This window comes from Myotis brandtii, unplaced genomic scaffold, assembly GCF_000412655.1.
Source record: "Myotis brandtii unplaced genomic scaffold, ASM41265v1 scaffold32, whole genome shotgun sequence".
Classification (NCBI taxonomy): Eukaryota; Metazoa; Chordata; class Mammalia; order Chiroptera; family Vespertilionidae; genus Myotis; species Myotis brandtii.
The window spans coordinates 13,877,328-13,895,222 of record NW_005362269.1 but is presented as its reverse complement, the minus strand read 5'-3'; the positions used below and the strand labels follow the sequence as shown (position 1 = coordinate 13,895,222).

Sequence of the window (17,895 nt, the reverse complement as noted above, 5' to 3'; positions counted from 1 at the left end):
GGGCGCGCACGTACAGTGCGATTGAAACTTCGTGGCCCATGCGCAGAAGTCGGTATTTTGTGGAAGAGCCACACTCAAGGGGCCAAAGAGCCGCATGTGGCTCGCGAGCCGCAGTTTGCCGACCACTGCACTAGGGTATCAAGACTGGGGTAACCTTACTTCATCTTGAAGACAAAAAGTGTGTTTTCTGGAATCCTGATACCAAAATGAGAGTCCTTGGATGCCATCCATCAAGCCCAAAGTGCTACATTTTTTTCAGGTACAGTTTACATCCAGTATTGTTTGGTATCAGTTGCAGGTGTGCACTTTGTAAAGCATAGGATCGTCAATTCTTTCTCAGAGCGCTTTGCACGACTTCCCACGAACAGGAATAACGATGACATTCAAAATACGACCCAAAAGTCAACCACTGCACCCGGGGCTGCGTGGCTTCCTCCCACCTGTCTGGCAGAGCCCGGCTGGAAGATAAAAATTCTATAAATCAAGGAGCTAAAGAGGTAGCAGTGCTTCTTATTTCTAGACCGTCAGTTTGCTCTCACATTCTATACCATGCAGAGCATTGAAGCTCTGTGCGTCAGCTCACACGTAGTCTATGTCGTGTGAGCAGGAGGCCTCCCATTTACCATGCCAGGCTGCCACCAGTCCCACAGCGATGCAGACAGGGTTCCTTACATCCCAACAGGCTTATGGTTTTGTCAATAACCAAGTCTATGTCCAGCAACAGGCCAGAGTTTATCCCATAGGGAATTTTGTGCCCTGTGTCACCATATATCAACCTCACCATTTCCATGGCTTAGGCAAGTTAATTTGTTTGCTATCAGAATAAGCATCGTTTTGCTTTGTATTTCTAGCCCCAAAGGCACTATCCATAGTAGCTAAGAACATGACAGTTGGCCCTGGCCGGGGAGCTCAGTTGGTTAGAGTGTTGTCCAGATATGCCCAGGTTGTGGGTTTGAGCCCCAGTCAGGGCACATATAAGAATCAATCAATGAATGTATGAATACGTGGAACAACAAATCAATGTCTCTCTCTCTCTCTCTCTCTTTCTCTCTCTCTCTCATAAAAACAATAAAAAAGAACATGGCCTTTGGAATCAGGCAGGCCCAGGTTTAAATCCCCGTTCTGCCACTTGCTTATTTGGAGATGTGTAGGTCACTTAACCTTCCTGAGGCTCAGTTTATATTTTTTAAAAATAGGGATAGTAGCATACACCTAGCATAGGGTAAGAGGGATTAAACGGGGTCATGTATGTAAAACTAAGTGTCAAACAAAAAGTTTTTGACAAGAAGGGTTGTGAAATCAACAAAAGACAAGTGATGGCTAGGAAGTGAGGAAAAGGGGACCCTATACACTGCTGATGGGAATGCAGATGGGTGCAGTCTCTGAAGAAAACAGTATGAAATTTCCTCAAAAAATTAAAAGTGGAACTCTCATTTGACCCAGTGATCCCACTTCTAGGAATATATCCTAAGGAACCAGAAACACCAATAAGGAAGAACATATGTACCGCTCTGTTCATACCAGCACAATTTACAATAGGTAAGATTTGGAAATAATCCAAGTGCCCATCAGCAGATGAGTGGATAAAAAGTTGTTGTACATCTACACAATGGAATACTATGCAGCAGTGAAAAAGAAAGAACTCTTACCATTTACAACAGCATGGATTGACCTGGAGAGCATTATGTTAAGTGAAATAAGCCAGTCAGAGAAAGGTAAGTATCACATGATCTCACTCATATGTGGAATCCAATGAACAAAATAGATCTAGAGACACAGAAGCATGGGACAGACTGACAAGTTTCAGAGGGAAGGCGGGGTGGGTGGGTGGGTGGATGGGGAGTGATTAACTGGGGAACTTATATGCATATATGCATAACCCATGGACACAGACAATAGAGGGGCGAAGGCCTGGGAGGGGTGAATACGGGGTGGACAGGGTCAATGGGAAAACAAACAAACAAACAAACAAATGGTACATCTGTAATATTTTCAGTAATAAAGATAAATTAAAGAAACCCAGAAGGATTGTGACTCACAGACCTGTACAACCATGTACAATAACTTAAATTGAACAAAATTTCTCAAGAGATTTTTTTAAAAGAGAAAAATCAATTGCTGAGAGCTTCAGATGCAGCAAATATGCTATTATTTGTAAATGCAGGAATTTCTGTGTTACAACTATTATTTTTGAATCAAAATACGCCTGGGCAATAACAGCTGTGCTAAGTTCTCTTGTTGCCTATATTTGCACATGTCTAAGACCGAACTTTCGTTTTCCAAAGGACATCGCTATCCACCCGCCCCTACGTCAAAAAATTGGTCTTTGTGCTTACACCTACCTCGCCCACAGCTCCCAGTTCTGGCAATCATTCATTCCCACTGATCCTTCCTTTAACAGAGGCCTCACCCCTGGGAGTGTGCACCTTTCTGCTTCCGTGGTCGGAGAAAGACACACAGCTCCGGGCATTGCAGCTGCGGGGCACCTGCTGGAAGCCACAACACACCACCTTGCATCTCAGCCATGCAATCACCTCCAGACCAGACCTTTAGCCTTGCTACACCTACCACCCTACGCTCCATCTACTTACTACCTGGCAGCTACCACCATTAAAAACGAAACAAAACAATGTTAGCATTTCCTTCTCCTGTTTCAAATGCTTCAGTGACTTTTCACTGTTCTGGGGGTAGAGTCCAACGTCTTTACCCCAAGCCTGCGCCATCCTGCCCTTGCCACCTTCTCAGCTTGCTTCCCTTCCTGGTGTCTCAGTGTTCCCTTCCTGGCGTCTTCTCTCCCCTCACCTAGAATGTTCTGTAAGGCTAATGAACACCGACTCATTCTTAGGGGTCTGCTTAAATGCCAGTCTCCCATGGGTCTGGTTTCTCTGTACTTCACAGGGCACTCACTACATGTGTCAGTGTGGGGCACCTGTCTGGTCCCTCACTCACGCTCTGTCTATATTCATCCTTAAATCTCTGTCGGGGAAAGGCTTTGCTTTTCTTCTTCATTGTTGAGCCCTCAGTGCCCAGCACATAGTAGGTTCTCATAGGTGTTTCTTGAATGGATCATGGATGAACTTTATTTTTTAATTATTATTTTTAAAAATATATTTTAAAATTATTTTCAGAGAAGGAGGGAGAGAGAGAAACATCAATGATGAGAGAGAATCATTGATCGGCTGCCTCCAGCAGGCTCCACACTGGGGAGGGAGCCCACCCGGGCATCATGTGCCTTGACAGGGAATTGCACCTTGACAGGGAATTGCACTTCCTAGGTTAATGCTCAGCCACTGAGCCACGCCGGCCGGGCTGGATGACCATTTTAAAAAGCAACTTGCAAACCGGTTTGTAAGCTTGAGGATCATGATGATGAAAATGAGGGCTTTTGGTATTTCAGGGCGAAAGGAAACTCGGGGAGGTTTCGTCCTGCTTAGGAATTCTCTTTCCTGACCTGCTGCTGAGACGGGTTCTGAGGGAGAAGCTTGCTTCAGCAAAATGCAGACAAGAAGAAAAGGAAGGTTCTGTCACTGAGCTACTTCCTACTGTTTTAGATGAGAGGTGCTGACTTCAGAAACCCCCCAGGCAGCAGCGGGCCACGCAGATTCCTGCCCTTGCCCCTCGCAAGAGAGGAAGGGGAGAGAGGCGACATCCACCAAAGACACATGTGGACTGTGTGCTAAGACCCGTGGGTCGGCCGAGAGGAAGAGGATGGGCAGAGTCATTTTGTTACGTAACACGTTACAAAAGACAGAACAGACTTCTTGCAATTAGTTCCTCTGGCCCGTGTGTTTTCTCTTGGATTAGATAATGGTTTAGTACATGGACTGACTACTTCTGGTAACAGACATTTATCCGCATTACTTATATGATTCACAGCGATACAGAGCTTTTCCTTATATGCTTTGTCTTGTGTAAAATTCCTCATTTGCACAGTCCCATTTATCTGGCCATGCCTCCTCAATCAGCACCTCTAATTCTACTTGTCATGGAAAACGACGGGAGAAGCCCAGCCCAGAGATCTGACACGCCTCATTAAGACGGACAGAACATCAAAAAACAAGGCAGAGTGGCAAGGGCTTGTTCCTCACGGGCCTGAAAACACACTGGGCTTGGCTTGGAGTCTCTGAGGGTGGCGGGCATCTGTCATCAAGTGCAAGGTTATGAAATCCTTCCATCACGCCAGAAGTCTGTGTGCAGGAGCGTGCAGGTGGGGAAGCTGTGTGTAAAGTTCCACTGCGTCTTCAGTATTGATGACTACATTGCGACCAGCCTCCACGATGTCTTGCCTTCGGTGGTTTTCTCTCCTGGACGCAGTACTCAGTCCTTATTTGAGTGGGAATCCTGGTACGGCAGCATGTCCCTAAAACCAGAGCTCCCATGCCCACACTTCCTTCTGTGAGTAAGAAAATGACTCTTAAACTCACAATGCTTCAGCATTTGAAAGAGTGGATCTGTCTACTTCTACAGTTTCCAAGACTATATGAAAAGCCTGTGAGGAATGGGAACAAATAATATGCTACAATTTTGAGGGGTTTTTTTTTCTACTTATTTATGAGGTAAACTCTTACTCACCCTTTAAAACCCAGCTCAAACAATCCCTCGGCTGTGAAACATTTCCTGACCATCCCCAGAGAGTTCATCACTTCTCACACTCCCATTATTGTATACACCACACTATCCTTTTATTCATGTACCTTTCTCCTCCTGTAGCTTCTGTAACCCTGAAGGACAGGATACACATTTTGATCATTATCTCCCCGGTACCTAACATAGCCCTGGGTATACATGAGGGACTCAGTAAATATTTGCTAATAAGACACCGAGTGAATCATACTCAAAAGAGAAACATAAAGCTCAATAATCCTATGAATTACTGCCAAAGTTTTTAAACATGAGACCAGTTGCACATCCATGTTATATGTATTCAGTTCCATGAATGGCGTTTTAATTATCTACTGACTTCTGTATCCCGTGTTTGATTTCCGGTAATAACTCCATCCCAAGGGCACCGATCGATGCTCTATCCACTGAGCCAAACCGGTTTCGGCAATGGCGTTTTAATTATCTGCCGACTTCTGTATCTCGTGTTTGATTTCCGGTAATAACTCCATCCCAAGGGCCTCGCGTTCTCTAATCCTGGGACCTTGAACGTCCTGACCAAAGAGCAGAAGAGGTTTTCTTCTGCTAGGCTTACAGGTTTCAGCAATCCTGTTTACTCCCCAAGCTCTGTCTTCAACTTGTCTCCTCCAAAATCATCATTAAGAAGCCCACATCTAGCAGAACTTAAAACAGAAAGGTGACAGGCATGGCTTTGCTGGTCCTTTCCATTAGATCCTTGTCAAGAGAACACAAGTACAAGTGGCTCAAAATAAATCCCCGGGGAAACCAATGGGAGATGGGAGGTAGTGTGAGCACGCCCGATCTTATTGCCCAGGGGGAAATCTTTGTGAGGAGCAACCGCTCGGATGGAGCTTGCCCTGGACATGTAACAGTTAGGGCGACCAGTGAAGGTGTGTGGTTATTCACCTGTCAGACATGTGAGGAGCCACCAGAGGTCCATCCACGATGGCTCCTAATTTACCATTTCCCTGAAGCCCAAGACCTCCCAGCAATGACTTTGCCGCTATAACACTTAGACTCCGCATATTTAAAAGGGTGATAATAATGGTTCCTTCGGACCCCACTGGAGGGCTGTCAGGCTTGACGGAGACAGGCATGCAGAGCACTTGGGTCCTGCACATGCAAAGTGCACAACAAACACGGGTTGTTCATGGGGATAGTGTCCGCTTCCTTCCTCTCTGCTTTCTTCGTCTCCAACAGCTGTTAAATTTCTCCTTGCCTGTCTCTGCCTCCATCGCCTTCTTCATCTAGTCCACTCTATGTAGCCTTTATGTCCAGAAACTATTTTTTCAAACAACAGTCTTTCAATGTAAAAATTGGCTGACCAGTGCTCAACAAAGTCTATGGCAGTTCCTAAATACAAGGAAGAAAAGACAGAAAGTCTGATCCAGCCTAAAGACCATCGACCATGGAGACACCCTGCGTACAGCCTGCTGGACCAGGCAGCGTCAGCCTGGAAACCAGCCAGCAAAGCTGTTTATTAGAGGGTTACTAAACCAGTGCAGATGTTTAAGTCTACTGCTTACATGTAATATATGCATGGTTTCTACTGACTTTACATATTTTAAGCCTTAGAGATGAAGATTGTGGACATGATTAAGAATAACCTATAATTGTCAGAAAATAAAATATTATAAAGCTTGGAGTGACGATAGGGATGATGGTGTACAACATATTAATGCTCATGACCTTATTAAAACAAAAAATATTATAGATGAGAAACAATATACTATTCAGCCATAAAAAAAGAATAAAATCTTATCATTCATGACAATGTGGATGGATCTTGAGGGCATTATGCTAAGTGCAATAAGTCGGCAGGGAAAGAGAAATACTTTATGACCTCACTTATATGTGAAATCTTATAAAAACAAAACCAAACTCATAGATACAGAGGACAGATTGGTGGTTGCCAGAGGGGGAGCATGGGGGGTGGGAGAAATGGGTGAAGGGGGTAAAAAGGTACCAGCTTCCTGTGTTGCAGATCTGAAAGTTGCTAAGAAAGTAGAACTTAAAAGTTGATTGTAAGAAATTTTTTTATTATAACTTTGTTATGGTGACCGATGTTAACTAGATTTAATGTGGTGATCATTTCACAATATATATGAGTATCAAATCATTCTGTTGTACGCCTGAAACTAATATGATATTATGTCAATTACATACCTCAATTACAAAAAGGACCTTTCCTATTAAAAGCGATGATGCTGATGTGAAACAAAACAAACAAAGAAACAAAACAAAGAAACAACATGAAAATCTATGGCTTGTAAACTTGTTTTCATGTCAGCACAGAAAAGTCAATGGTTGTTACCAAAAAAATTACAGGTTATATCTATCTTTCCTTAAACCTAAGTAACTTACAAGAAAAGAATTAGTATTCTTTCATCTGACATTTAGAAATATATAGTTATATTCCCAGTAAGTTAGTTTTTTTCTAAATGTGGCTAACATTTTTGCAGTTAAGACTAATATTACATGTGCCCTCAATAAAGCTAGTATTAAACTGAAAATAAAAAAGTCTAAAAACCAGTTACAGCCTGGCTGGTGTGGCTCAGTGGTTGAGTGTCACTTATGAACTAGGAGGTCATGGTTTGATTCCCGGTCAGGGCACATGATCCCCAGTAGGGGGTGTGCAGGAGGCAGCCAAACAATGATTCTCTCTCATCATTGATGCTTCTACCTCTCCCTTCCTCTCCCTTCCTCTCTGAAATCAATACAAATATATTAAAGAAGAAAACACCAACAAAACCCATGTGAGAACTTTTGAAAGGGTCCATATGAATTAGCCCCTTTCTCTGTTCAGTCTTTGTGATTCTTCCAGACAAGGAAACCATAACAGCGTGAGCACAGAATCCATGCAGGTGTCCGGGGAGGGAGCACCAAGGCCTGGCCCACCCACGTGTGGCCTTTGCTGTCAATCACATCCCTGCAGCCGCGCTGTGACCCTTGTTCCAGGCCCTGAAGGTGGGCACACTTGGGAAGACCAGAAGTGAGAAAAGGACAGAAGCAAAGGCAAACCCAAACAGAGCAAGGCCTGAAGATCACTTTGAAACTCTCCCCTCCCAACATGCGCGAGGCCCCTTTTTCTCTTGTTTGTTTTTACACATTACTGTTTGCCCCTCAGGCTGCCAGTGTATACGGGAGGGATTAAAGCGAGACCGCTTGCTGGATGAAATATAAATTAAAACTATACTTCCGTCAGTCTGGAATCAGGGATTGTTTCTCAAGGTCTCCCCAAACACTTAATTTCAAATGAGTCTTCATTTATTACTTCAAGAAAGGCCAAATGCATAATTTATCAGTAGCTTTCAGTCAATATATCCTTATAAGCATGTTTCCCATGAGCCTCTGAGGAAAAATATGTTATGCTAATTCTATTAGTTGGGTACACAAGAGCTAAGAGAGTAAACAAGCATTGAAAGGAAACACATGTGAACAGAGAAATACCTATCACCCTACCATCCAGGGTCAAATTCCCCAGGGAACCACCAGGAGGCGGTAGACTTGCCTCATTTATTTATGCCAAGATTTTCTCCCCCACTGCACCTCGGAGCCACCCAGGGGCTCAGTGTGCGTGGCTCAGGTAGGTACACGGGCATGATCGGCCATGGGGACTTACCGGGTCTCCAGCGGCACGTTGCTGTTTAGCACCCAGCTGTCCTGAAGCTGAACGGACTCGGGTGTGGTGGCCAGGTCATTGGGCGCAGGTGCCGGGGCATGGATCTGACTCCGCCGGTTGGTCAGCGAGTTCCTGTTGAGGGAGTTGGCGGACGAGTGGTGATGGGACAGCGTGTGGTTGTGAGGGGGTGGCAAAGGGGGCCTCAGAGTCGACTGGCTGTGGTTTGGAGGGCCTGGAAAGAGAAAGGAGAAACGACCATCAGTGACTGCAGGTTACAGCCGCAGATACTCTGCAAACCTGGGGAGGAAAGCCTGGAACCAAAGTCATTATGTTGGCGATTGCTGAACGTTGCAAACTAGAGAGAGCTAAGACCACGTAAAGCATCCCAGGGTCAGTTACTCATAATAACATGCTTCCATTGGCCTTTTTCCATTGGCATCAACTGAAGAATGAGAAACTCGGTTAGCAAAAGAAGGATGACTGGTGGAGTTATTTGAAATATATTAATCCTGCATGGAAAGTTCAAGGCCGATCATTCCTGCGACAAGTCCCTGTTCCATTTCCTGGTAAACCAGTAGACCGCGCACATTCTGTGAAACGACCTCCTTTTTCTAAAGACAATGAAAACATGGCACACAATGAGAAGCAACTTTGAACACCTGTAGGGGTCAGGCAGGACCGGAAACGGGCCAGTTGTTGGATGGAGGGGAACCAGCGAGGGTAGGGGCAGCCCTCACTCAGGCCCAGGCCCATGTGGCCATGAGGGGATTAGGGCTCAAGGAACAGATCTAGTTTTTCTAAGAAAACTAACGATCTAGATTTTTAGATAAAATTTCCCACTTTAAAAAAAGGTTGACAATTAACTAAAAATACGTGTATCCACATATATGGATACGTTTTTATCTGTAAGGAGTCAACATCCACACACCTGGGAGCCCGCTCAAACCAGCGGGTTGATGCCATCTCTCCTCTGAGAGAGGAACCTCGAGGACTCTGTCTCCAGAGAAGGTCAGGGTTGATGTTTTCAAGCCATGACCTTTGACTCCAAACTGCATCCTGTTTCCCAACCTTGAAATCCCCCTCCGTTCGGGAAACACACACAAAGGAGAGCTCCACCTCTGTACGAAGTCCCTTGTAACTATGACCACATATGACAACTCTGCCCAGGGTTTTCCGAGCAACCCACGCTCGATCCACACAATGAGCTATTTTAAGCAGGACGAAAATGAAAGTGGTGCACGATGCAACGTAAGCCTATGAGTTGGTTTTAGCGGCTGCGGAAACATGACTTTTGATTTGTGTCCTCTGAGGAAGTTTATGTTTTGAAGCCTCCAGTCAGGGTTGGCAGCTCTGCAGGTGACTGCCCAGCCTTGTCATTTTTGGCCCCTGCCAACTTCTAAAATCCTCAGCCCCTGCTGTCCTGGCTTTAAGAAGTTGGCTCAAGTCATTTAAGCTAGCAATTGGACACACATTTCAACTACTTGTATCCTTCTGTGGCCGGGCGACATCTCCAAAAGGTGTAATCTACACCCCGTGGCTCCTGTGATGCCTGCAGACTCATCCCCAGGAAAAGACAACGTGTCAAGAAGATACTAGGTTTGCAGAGCATCCTGGCCAATGAAAACGAGAAAGGAAAATATGGAGGAAAGGAAAATACGGCCTCGAAGTTTGCATCTCTGGGCCGAAATTACTTGGAGGATTTTTTTTTTTTTTGGTGTTCAGAAAAAGACAACTAAAGCGCAAACCCAGTGGGAAATGCCATTGTACAATGGTACGGATTTTAAATCGCGTCCTCCAAATGAACCTGTAATTCGCATTTTACATTATGCACTGGTGACATTTTAAATATATCTTTGAGGGAGTTTCATAGCCGTAGCAGGCTATTATATTTTCTGTCTAGTAATGTATTATTATATAGTTATTTAGCATTTGTCTCGTATTAGTGGAAAGAGGTGAGAAAAGAGGGTGAAGTGATGTAATCATGATCCTTCGGAGATGCTGGCCAAACCCCTCACTCACGGTTAATGAATCGCACGCCTCTCTCACCAACCCCCCCCCCCCCCACGCCCATCCAAGTGGTGTCATTATTCTCCATTAGGTGGATAATGATGAGACTTGCCCGGGGAAGACGAGATGAATCAGTGTACAAGTGAGAACCTCCCTCCCTGGCCCCCAAGCCCTAACTTTCCATCTCCTTCTGCCTCTGGCTTCCCCTCTCCAGCTCTGGAGACCACACACTCTCCCAAAGTACAAAGAGGCTGTGTGAGGCATTTAATTCACTAAATGAGACACCGAAACCTGCCTGCTTCCTGTCTGTGCACCCGAGCTAAGGCTGCTCTGCCCACTCCAGCCTGTGTGGCCCTTCTCTGTCCATCTGCGCTCTGTGTGGGTGGGATTCCTGTGGTTGCCTTTCCACTGATGATACAACCCCGGGGGGGCGGGGGGGAGGCTGAGGGGGAGGCAAGCGCCGACCTGGCACGTTCCAAATGAAGTGGAAGGTGCGTTTTCCAGTTCACCGGGGGAGTCCAGCTCTCTGCACTTCTCCTACAGAGAAGGCCAAGAGCTTCCTGGGGGAGATGGGGAAAGAAGAATCCGGAGGATGAAAGCATACATAATTCTCCACTCACCCAGCCCTCCTATGGAGCAACATGCCATTTCGCTGCAAGTAAATCAAATTATTGCGAGAACCACAAAAATTACCCAGCATCCTCCGCGTTGGAAGATGGTCTCCTCATTACCGTTGTTCATTTCCACTGTGACATTGATTATATCTGCTCATTTATCTATCTATCTATCCCAAAGTCATATTTTTCAATTAGGAACAGGAGATAGAAGGGAAAGATATTACGATGCAGAGTGCCAAATGCCACCACTGGGGTCTATGCGGGGTGATGTGGGAGTGCCTGGCGGGGGGGAGGGGGGCATCCAGCCATGGTTAGGAGGTCAAATCTGAAGAGGTGGGCTCAAGGCATGGGTCTGCCACTTTCAAGATGTGTGAACCTGGGCCCAGGACCTCATTTCTTTAATTCTCAGCATACCCATCTGCCAAACAGTGCAAACAGCAGTAATTCCCTGGAGGGTTGCTGTAAAAGTGAGAGGGGAAGGATGAATGGAAACTGTGAAAGATGCTACATGATGGCTGGAATGTTCCCCCAAAACCATGTACATGGAACACCGTTCAGTCCTTCTGGGAATGAAAGGGCGGACAAGACGGAGCTGCAGACTTGCAAAGGGGAAGTAAACTTCGTCTATCGAGGGCAGAAGTCACACACCGGCTGCCCTAAGGTGGGTATTGTCAAAAATTCAAAGTCAAGATTTTGTGCAGTGTTCCGGTTTCCTGACTTCTCTTGAAAATAAAAAAGGAACAGAAGTACTGACTCTGTATTCTCTCATGGCAGCAACTGGATAGAGCTGAACACCCTCAGTTGGTTTTTCTGCTCTGCCACCAACCTGAACAACCCCTTATCTTTGTTTTTTAGTAAATCCTCACCAGAGGATATTTTCCCCCATTCATTTTTAGAGAGTGGAAGGGAGGAAGGGAGAGAAAGAGAGAATGAGAGAGAGAGAGAGAGAGAGAGAGAGAGAGAGAGAAACATTAATGTGAGAGCAACACATAGATTGGTTGCCTTCCACATGCTCCCGACCAGGGCTGGGATCCAACTTGCAACCTAGGTACGTGCCCTTGACCGGAATCGAACCCAGGACCCTTGAGGCGGTGGGCCGATGCTCTATCCACTGAGCCAAACCCACTAGGGCGGCATCTGTGCTTTTGACTGCTGGTTTAACCTGTGCCCCTTAGTATTCTAAGTGGATAACGTATCCCTGACATGACAACACTTCTACTACGACTGCTGATCTCAGGCACTACTTGTGTTTATCAGTTTTCATTACAGCCATCCCATGTGCTTGCTGGCTGGGATGGCTTTCCATTCCAGAAATACAAACACTGGCAACAACATGCTTACTGCTTTCCACAAAGTCAAACTACATGAAAATGCCCTTCTCCAAGGCAACGGAGACCCCTGATCTACGGTGAAACCAAAAGGAGTAACCCAGAACCTTCATGGCCACTCTGTGTTTCACACATTTCTTGGGTTTAATTAATGTGCATATTATTAATAGTTCTTCTAGCACATAAATATGAAATCACATAATAATGCAATTGAGCCACAAATAACTATGTCACATAAATGCTTACATAGTGCTAACCTAATCAGTATGCCATTCGCAGGAACTGTCATTAAAATCGAGGGGCTAACCTGTTATAGTGCACCTGATATGCCTTGAGCTGAGAACCCGGGATTTATTTTAGGGACTGGGTGACTTTTGTCCTAGGGAGAAGGAGCTGTGTATCGGTTCTTTGTGAAAAGACAGGGTGGGACAGGTGAGGCACCCAGCAGAGGTAAGTCCAAGTGTGGACAAGGTGCTTCCTGTCTATTGACAATCTAAGCATTTGAATATGCACTTAATGCATCCTGTTTGCTTGTTTGGTCTTGTTTGCCTGAATGGTCTCTACTTCTGTGTTTTTAGATCCGTTGTGGGGGAGTTGCCAGAAATTTTGATCTCGACGGGCATGCCATTCACATATTCTGTTCTTCCTAAATGTCAGTAGGTTGACAGTGGAGTCTTAAGAAAGATAAAGCAGTGCTTCTTTGTTGGGTAACAATATCAATTCCAACAAAGCTAGACGTGGGGACTGGAAAATCTTGGAGTAGCAACTCTTGTGTTGACTAGACTAGCGGTGTTCAAACAGCCTATAGAAACAACCCACACCCACACTGCAAGTAACGTATAAAGAAAGGATTTTCTTTGGAGCTGAGGGAGTAAATTCTTTATAATTGGCCATTGTTATTGCATCTTCTTAAATAAACAGCTGAGGGAGGCATTTAGGCTGGGCCTACACTTGCCAAGGGGCTGGGGTGGAGGGGTGGAGGGACCTGGGCGAGAGGGCAGGGATAAACTTAGATACCCTTGTCTTACTCTAGCGTCCACACCAATTTTTTCCCCAGAGATTAAAAATGATCATAAAAGGTATGACAGAATAAAAAGTTGAGGCCTGCCTGACTGCTAATAATTCACTCATTCTGGAAGAAGCCATGCCAAATGTTGGTCTTTAAATTTTTCAACCCCTCAGACCCCGAGATGATGAATTAACCACAAACTCTCTGCCTTCTACCAAATCATGTCTATGGGGCGAGTTCTATCTTGACAGCAATTTAAAGATGCCACACGTGGGATGCTGTTGGCAGAGACTCTGCAGACTCTGGTTGATGAAAACTGGCACCAGGACGCCCTGTTCAAATGTGACCTTGAATGGGAGCCAGAGGAAATCAGAGGTGAGGATTTTCAAGAATAACAGCCTCTGGTGAGAGCTAAGAAGAGTCTGTTGCAGATAGGCAGGCTGGTGGTCGGCTTTGAACCCGGGCTCGGCCACCTACTAGCTGGGTGACCTCTGGAAAGCTCCGTTTTGTTTTTTTTTTCTGAGCCAGTTTCTGCATCTGGAAAATGGGTATAATAACTGTACTTCTCTCATTTGGCTGTTGGGAGAATCAAATGAGACTATCTATTAGAAGCTTGCACAATTCTTGGCACATTGCAAGCTATTAATAAATGTTATCATATGTTATTGTGTTATAATTAATAACACGAATCATAGTAATTACAGCAACAACAACTATGGCTCTGGGGCAAATGCTGCATACCTCCTGGGGCACTCCCGTTTTCCCAGCTCTTTGAGTGGCAGCTTTTTGTAGGGTGAGATCAAATCAACATATGGAGGCAAAATTGCCAACTTCAGACCCCATCCCCACCTTCAGATTGTCTGCAGAAGGGCACAGTGGCTAAGTGACACGGCCCAGGCATTAAGACAGGCATTCTCAAGAGCGTCTCTGGAAGAGCCTGTGGGAACGAAACTTGGGATTCAGAACTGCTTCATTCCCATAAGCAAAGCAATCGATGTTCATCACTACACAACACTCCTATTGGAAACAGCTGCTATGAGTTAAGCTCTCCCTGTGTGCCTGGTCCTGGGCTAAGTGCTGTACATCAATTATTTCAATGTACTCCCATGCACTCCTGTGGGGCAGGTTCTGCTATCATCCCCATTTCACAGATCCAGCAGGTGAGGTTCCGGGAGGTCAAGTAAGGCACTAAAGGTCACGTGGCTTAGTAAGAGGTAGAGCTGCTATTCGACCCCGAGGTCTCTTCCCCACTCTGCCGGATGCAAAGGAGCACCAGGCCGCAGGATGCATTTGCACAGGCAAAGAACCAGACCCTGCCCTGGTGCATCCGTGCCCTTGCAAATACAGAGGACAACTGTCTTATTCCACTTCTTTGCACATTTGCTTAAATGGCAGAACCAAATCTTGCAAGAAATTGGAGGGAACTGCCTGCCTCCAATCTCTGCACCTCCCAGTGCTGCCTGAGTTGGAAGAAATAGGCCAGAACCACCACACTGCAGTGTGGTCCCTCTCCTGCGCCTTCCCCAAAGGCCCTCCCCAAACTTCCTCCTTCGAGCTGAGCTGCAGTGCTGGCTTGCAGAGGGATGGGTAGCAGTTAGGTTTGCCAGAGGCAGACACAAGGGCACGCTGGGTTCCAGCTCAGTCCCAGCTGTCCTCCCTGCTCTGGCAAAAGGTACTTTGCCAAAAACCAGGCGATGGAGAGGTGGGTCCAGATCCAGCCTTCTCCTTGTTTGCAAAGGGATGGAAAGAGATTTCTTGATTAGTTTCCTAAGTACTGGGCACTTTGGAGATTCAGCTTGCTTCCTTCTTCCCTGTCTTGATATCTAAGGAATGATTTGTCTCCTAAGGAATGGGCTTTTATATTTTGACTAGAGGCCCAGCGCACAAAATTGTGCACCCATAGCTCGCCGCCCCTTGTTGCTGCTTGTCGCCCTGCCTGCTCGCTGCCACAAGCCACCCTGCCCACTACTGCTCAAGGGCCGGGGTCGGGGGGAGGGGGGAGGATCAAGAGGTGGTCAATGCACCTCATGGTGACTGGTCGAGTGGTCATTCTGGTTGTTATGCTTATGGTCCGTGGCCTTTTATTATATAGGATTACCGACAAACGTATGGTATTGCTGGCTTTGCAGGGTCGTTGGCTGGTCTGCAGTGTTTGTCAGATCTGGCCACTATTGTCACAAGCTGCAGCCTTTCCCCATGGCTCAGAAGGGAGGAGAAGGAGGAAGGAAGGATGAAGAAGGGGCCAAGTCATGTCTCCTTTCTCATCTCCGAGCCCGAGGCCACAGCCCTGGCCAGCGCATCCTCGGCCCGCCTGCACAATTCTGGACCAAGGGGCTTTCCTGGATGGAAAGGCCCCTCTCAGCCAGCACAGAGCGCCAGAGGAGGAAATGGCTGTGCTCACTCATAAGCAATGATTTGTTGTTCTCTTGCTTCCACAAAATATATGACCTCAGAGGAAAACCTTCCAAGTGCTTTCTCAAGGACACAGATCCACGCTGCAAGGCCTGCAGTCGTAGGGAGTGATCATTTGCAGGCTTAGAAACCAAGATGTGGTCGGCTCCACCTGCATTCATAAAACACCAGGGCTTGGAGGGACATCTTCGATCATCTCAAAACAGCCCTCACTGAATAAGCACCAGCTGTGTTAAGCACTCGCCATATCTCACCTCATTTAAAACGTATAATAACCTTCCAAGTAAATATTATTCTCCATTTTAAAGATGAGGAAATTGAGGTGCAGGAAGGTTAAATAATGTTTCCTTCCTTGAATTTTGTGTTTAACTGTGATACACCTGTGCCCCTCTCAAGGGCACACTGGGCACATCTCTGTTGTATAACCCTTGGCACATGGTTTCATATTCTTTTTGGGCTCTCCTGTTTTCCTGCTACATTGTGGACTCACCCAGTGCCAGGAGCCTGACACTCTTGTTTTTCTATCCCCAGTGCAAGGCTGCAGTGCCTGGCACAGAACTAGTACCCAGTGGATGAAGGAATGAATGAGTAGATGAATGACTGACTGAATGATCAAACAGGTGAGTGAACAACTTACACTCCTGGGGGTTACTTTTGGAGGGCCTCTGGGGAGAAGGGCCAGAGCAGATCTCTGCCTCTGTTCTTTGACCATTCCAGTTGTTTGCTGAAATCTGATGGGTCTTCCTTCAGCTTAATTCAGTGAATTCTTATTGCCCTTTGAGGGCTCTTTCACAGGGAGACAGCTGGACACAGGGAACGCGACTCTCATCCCTTCTGTTTTTATCTGTCTGTTTTCCCTGGTTCTGCCTGATCACCTATTCTTTTTTTCTTTTTATAACAGCTTTACTGAGATGTAATAAAATTCAGCTTTTTAAAGTACACATTTTAGTGGGGTTTTTTGTATATTCACCAAGATGTGCAACCATCACCACTACCCAATTTGAGAAGTTTTCATCACCCCTCAGGTGAGTGAACCACTTACACTCCTGGGGGTTACTTTTGGAGGGCCTCTGGGGAGAAGGGCCAGAGCAGATCTCTGCCTCTGTTCTTTGACCATTCCAGTTGTTTGCTGAAATCTGATGGGTCTTCCTTCAGCTTAATTCAGTGAATTCTTATTGCCCTTTGAGGGCTCTTTCACAGGGAGACAGCTGGACACAGGGAACGCGACTCTCATCCCTTCTGTTTTTATCTGTCTGTTTTCGCTGGTTCTGCCTGATCACCTATTCTTTTTTTTTTCTTTTTATAACAGCTTTACTGATATGTAATAAAATTCAGCTTTTTAAAGTACACATTTTAGTGGTTTTTTTTTTGTTTTTGTTTTTTGTATATTCACCAAGATGTGCAACCATCACCACTACCCAATTTGAGAAGATTTCATCACCCCTCAAGGAAACCCCTTACCCATTAACATCCTCTCCAGTCCCGCCTTCCCCAAACTCCTGGCACACAGCAATCTCCTTTTTGTTTCTATGGATTTGCCTAGTCTTTTTTTAAAAATATTTTTATTGATTTCAGTGAGGAAGAGAAAGGGAGAGAAAGATAGAAACATCAATGAGAGAGAGAATCTTTGACCAGCTGCCTCCTGCACCCCGCCACACTGGGGTTCAAGCCCACAACCTGGGCATGTGCCTTTGACTGGAATCAAACCCGGGACCCTGTAGTGGATTCGCCTATTCTTGACATTACACATACATGGTGATTCCCTCTATTTTTTTTTTTATAACCAAGATGTCTGTTGTGAGCCCCGCTGGAAGCACAGCTAGATCTCAGATGGGGAACACTTCAGAGTTCAGACCATGCCCAAACATCTTTCCCCAGCAACCGGAAGCCGGTCCTTCAGAGGAGCTGTGGCTGGGACCCTGCTGCTGTGGATATATTTCAGACGGAGATTGTTAGGTGATTAATGGCCATCTAAGCGCCTGTTGCACACTCCAGGGTCCCACAGGGATCCTGGAATTTGTGCTGATGCCTCAGGCATGGCTGTAATCCCAGCGGAGAGAGAGCCCCACATGAGAGGAGGGGGAGGGAGGAGGGAACTCTTGAATTGGGTGTAGAACCAGCGATTGCAGGTTTGGGACCATTCTGCCCAAATAGGGCAAGTTCTCACATAGGAGAGGTCAAAAGGGATTTTAATCATAGGTACCACATCATTTTCCCGTACTCCTTACACTCTTGCTTTCTGAAATCATCAGGAAAGTATCACTCGAGATCAATGTCAAC

At 45.9% G+C, this 17,895-nt stretch overlaps 1 protein-coding gene across 9 annotated transcripts in view; it reads right to left on the bottom strand.

The window, feature by feature from the left end:
• Positions 1-17,895, bottom strand: part of TENM2 (teneurin transmembrane protein 2) — a 1,214,660-nt gene that overhangs the window by 277,176 nt on the left and 919,589 nt on the right. For all 9 annotated transcript variants that reach the window (XM_005870581.2, XM_005870582.2, XM_005870583.2 and 6 more), the window contains one exon: positions 8,243-8,474. In XM_005870581.2, coding sequence (XP_005870643.1) covers positions 8,243-8,474 — 232 coding nt within the window. The remainder of the gene's footprint in view (positions 1-8,242; positions 8,475-17,895) is intronic.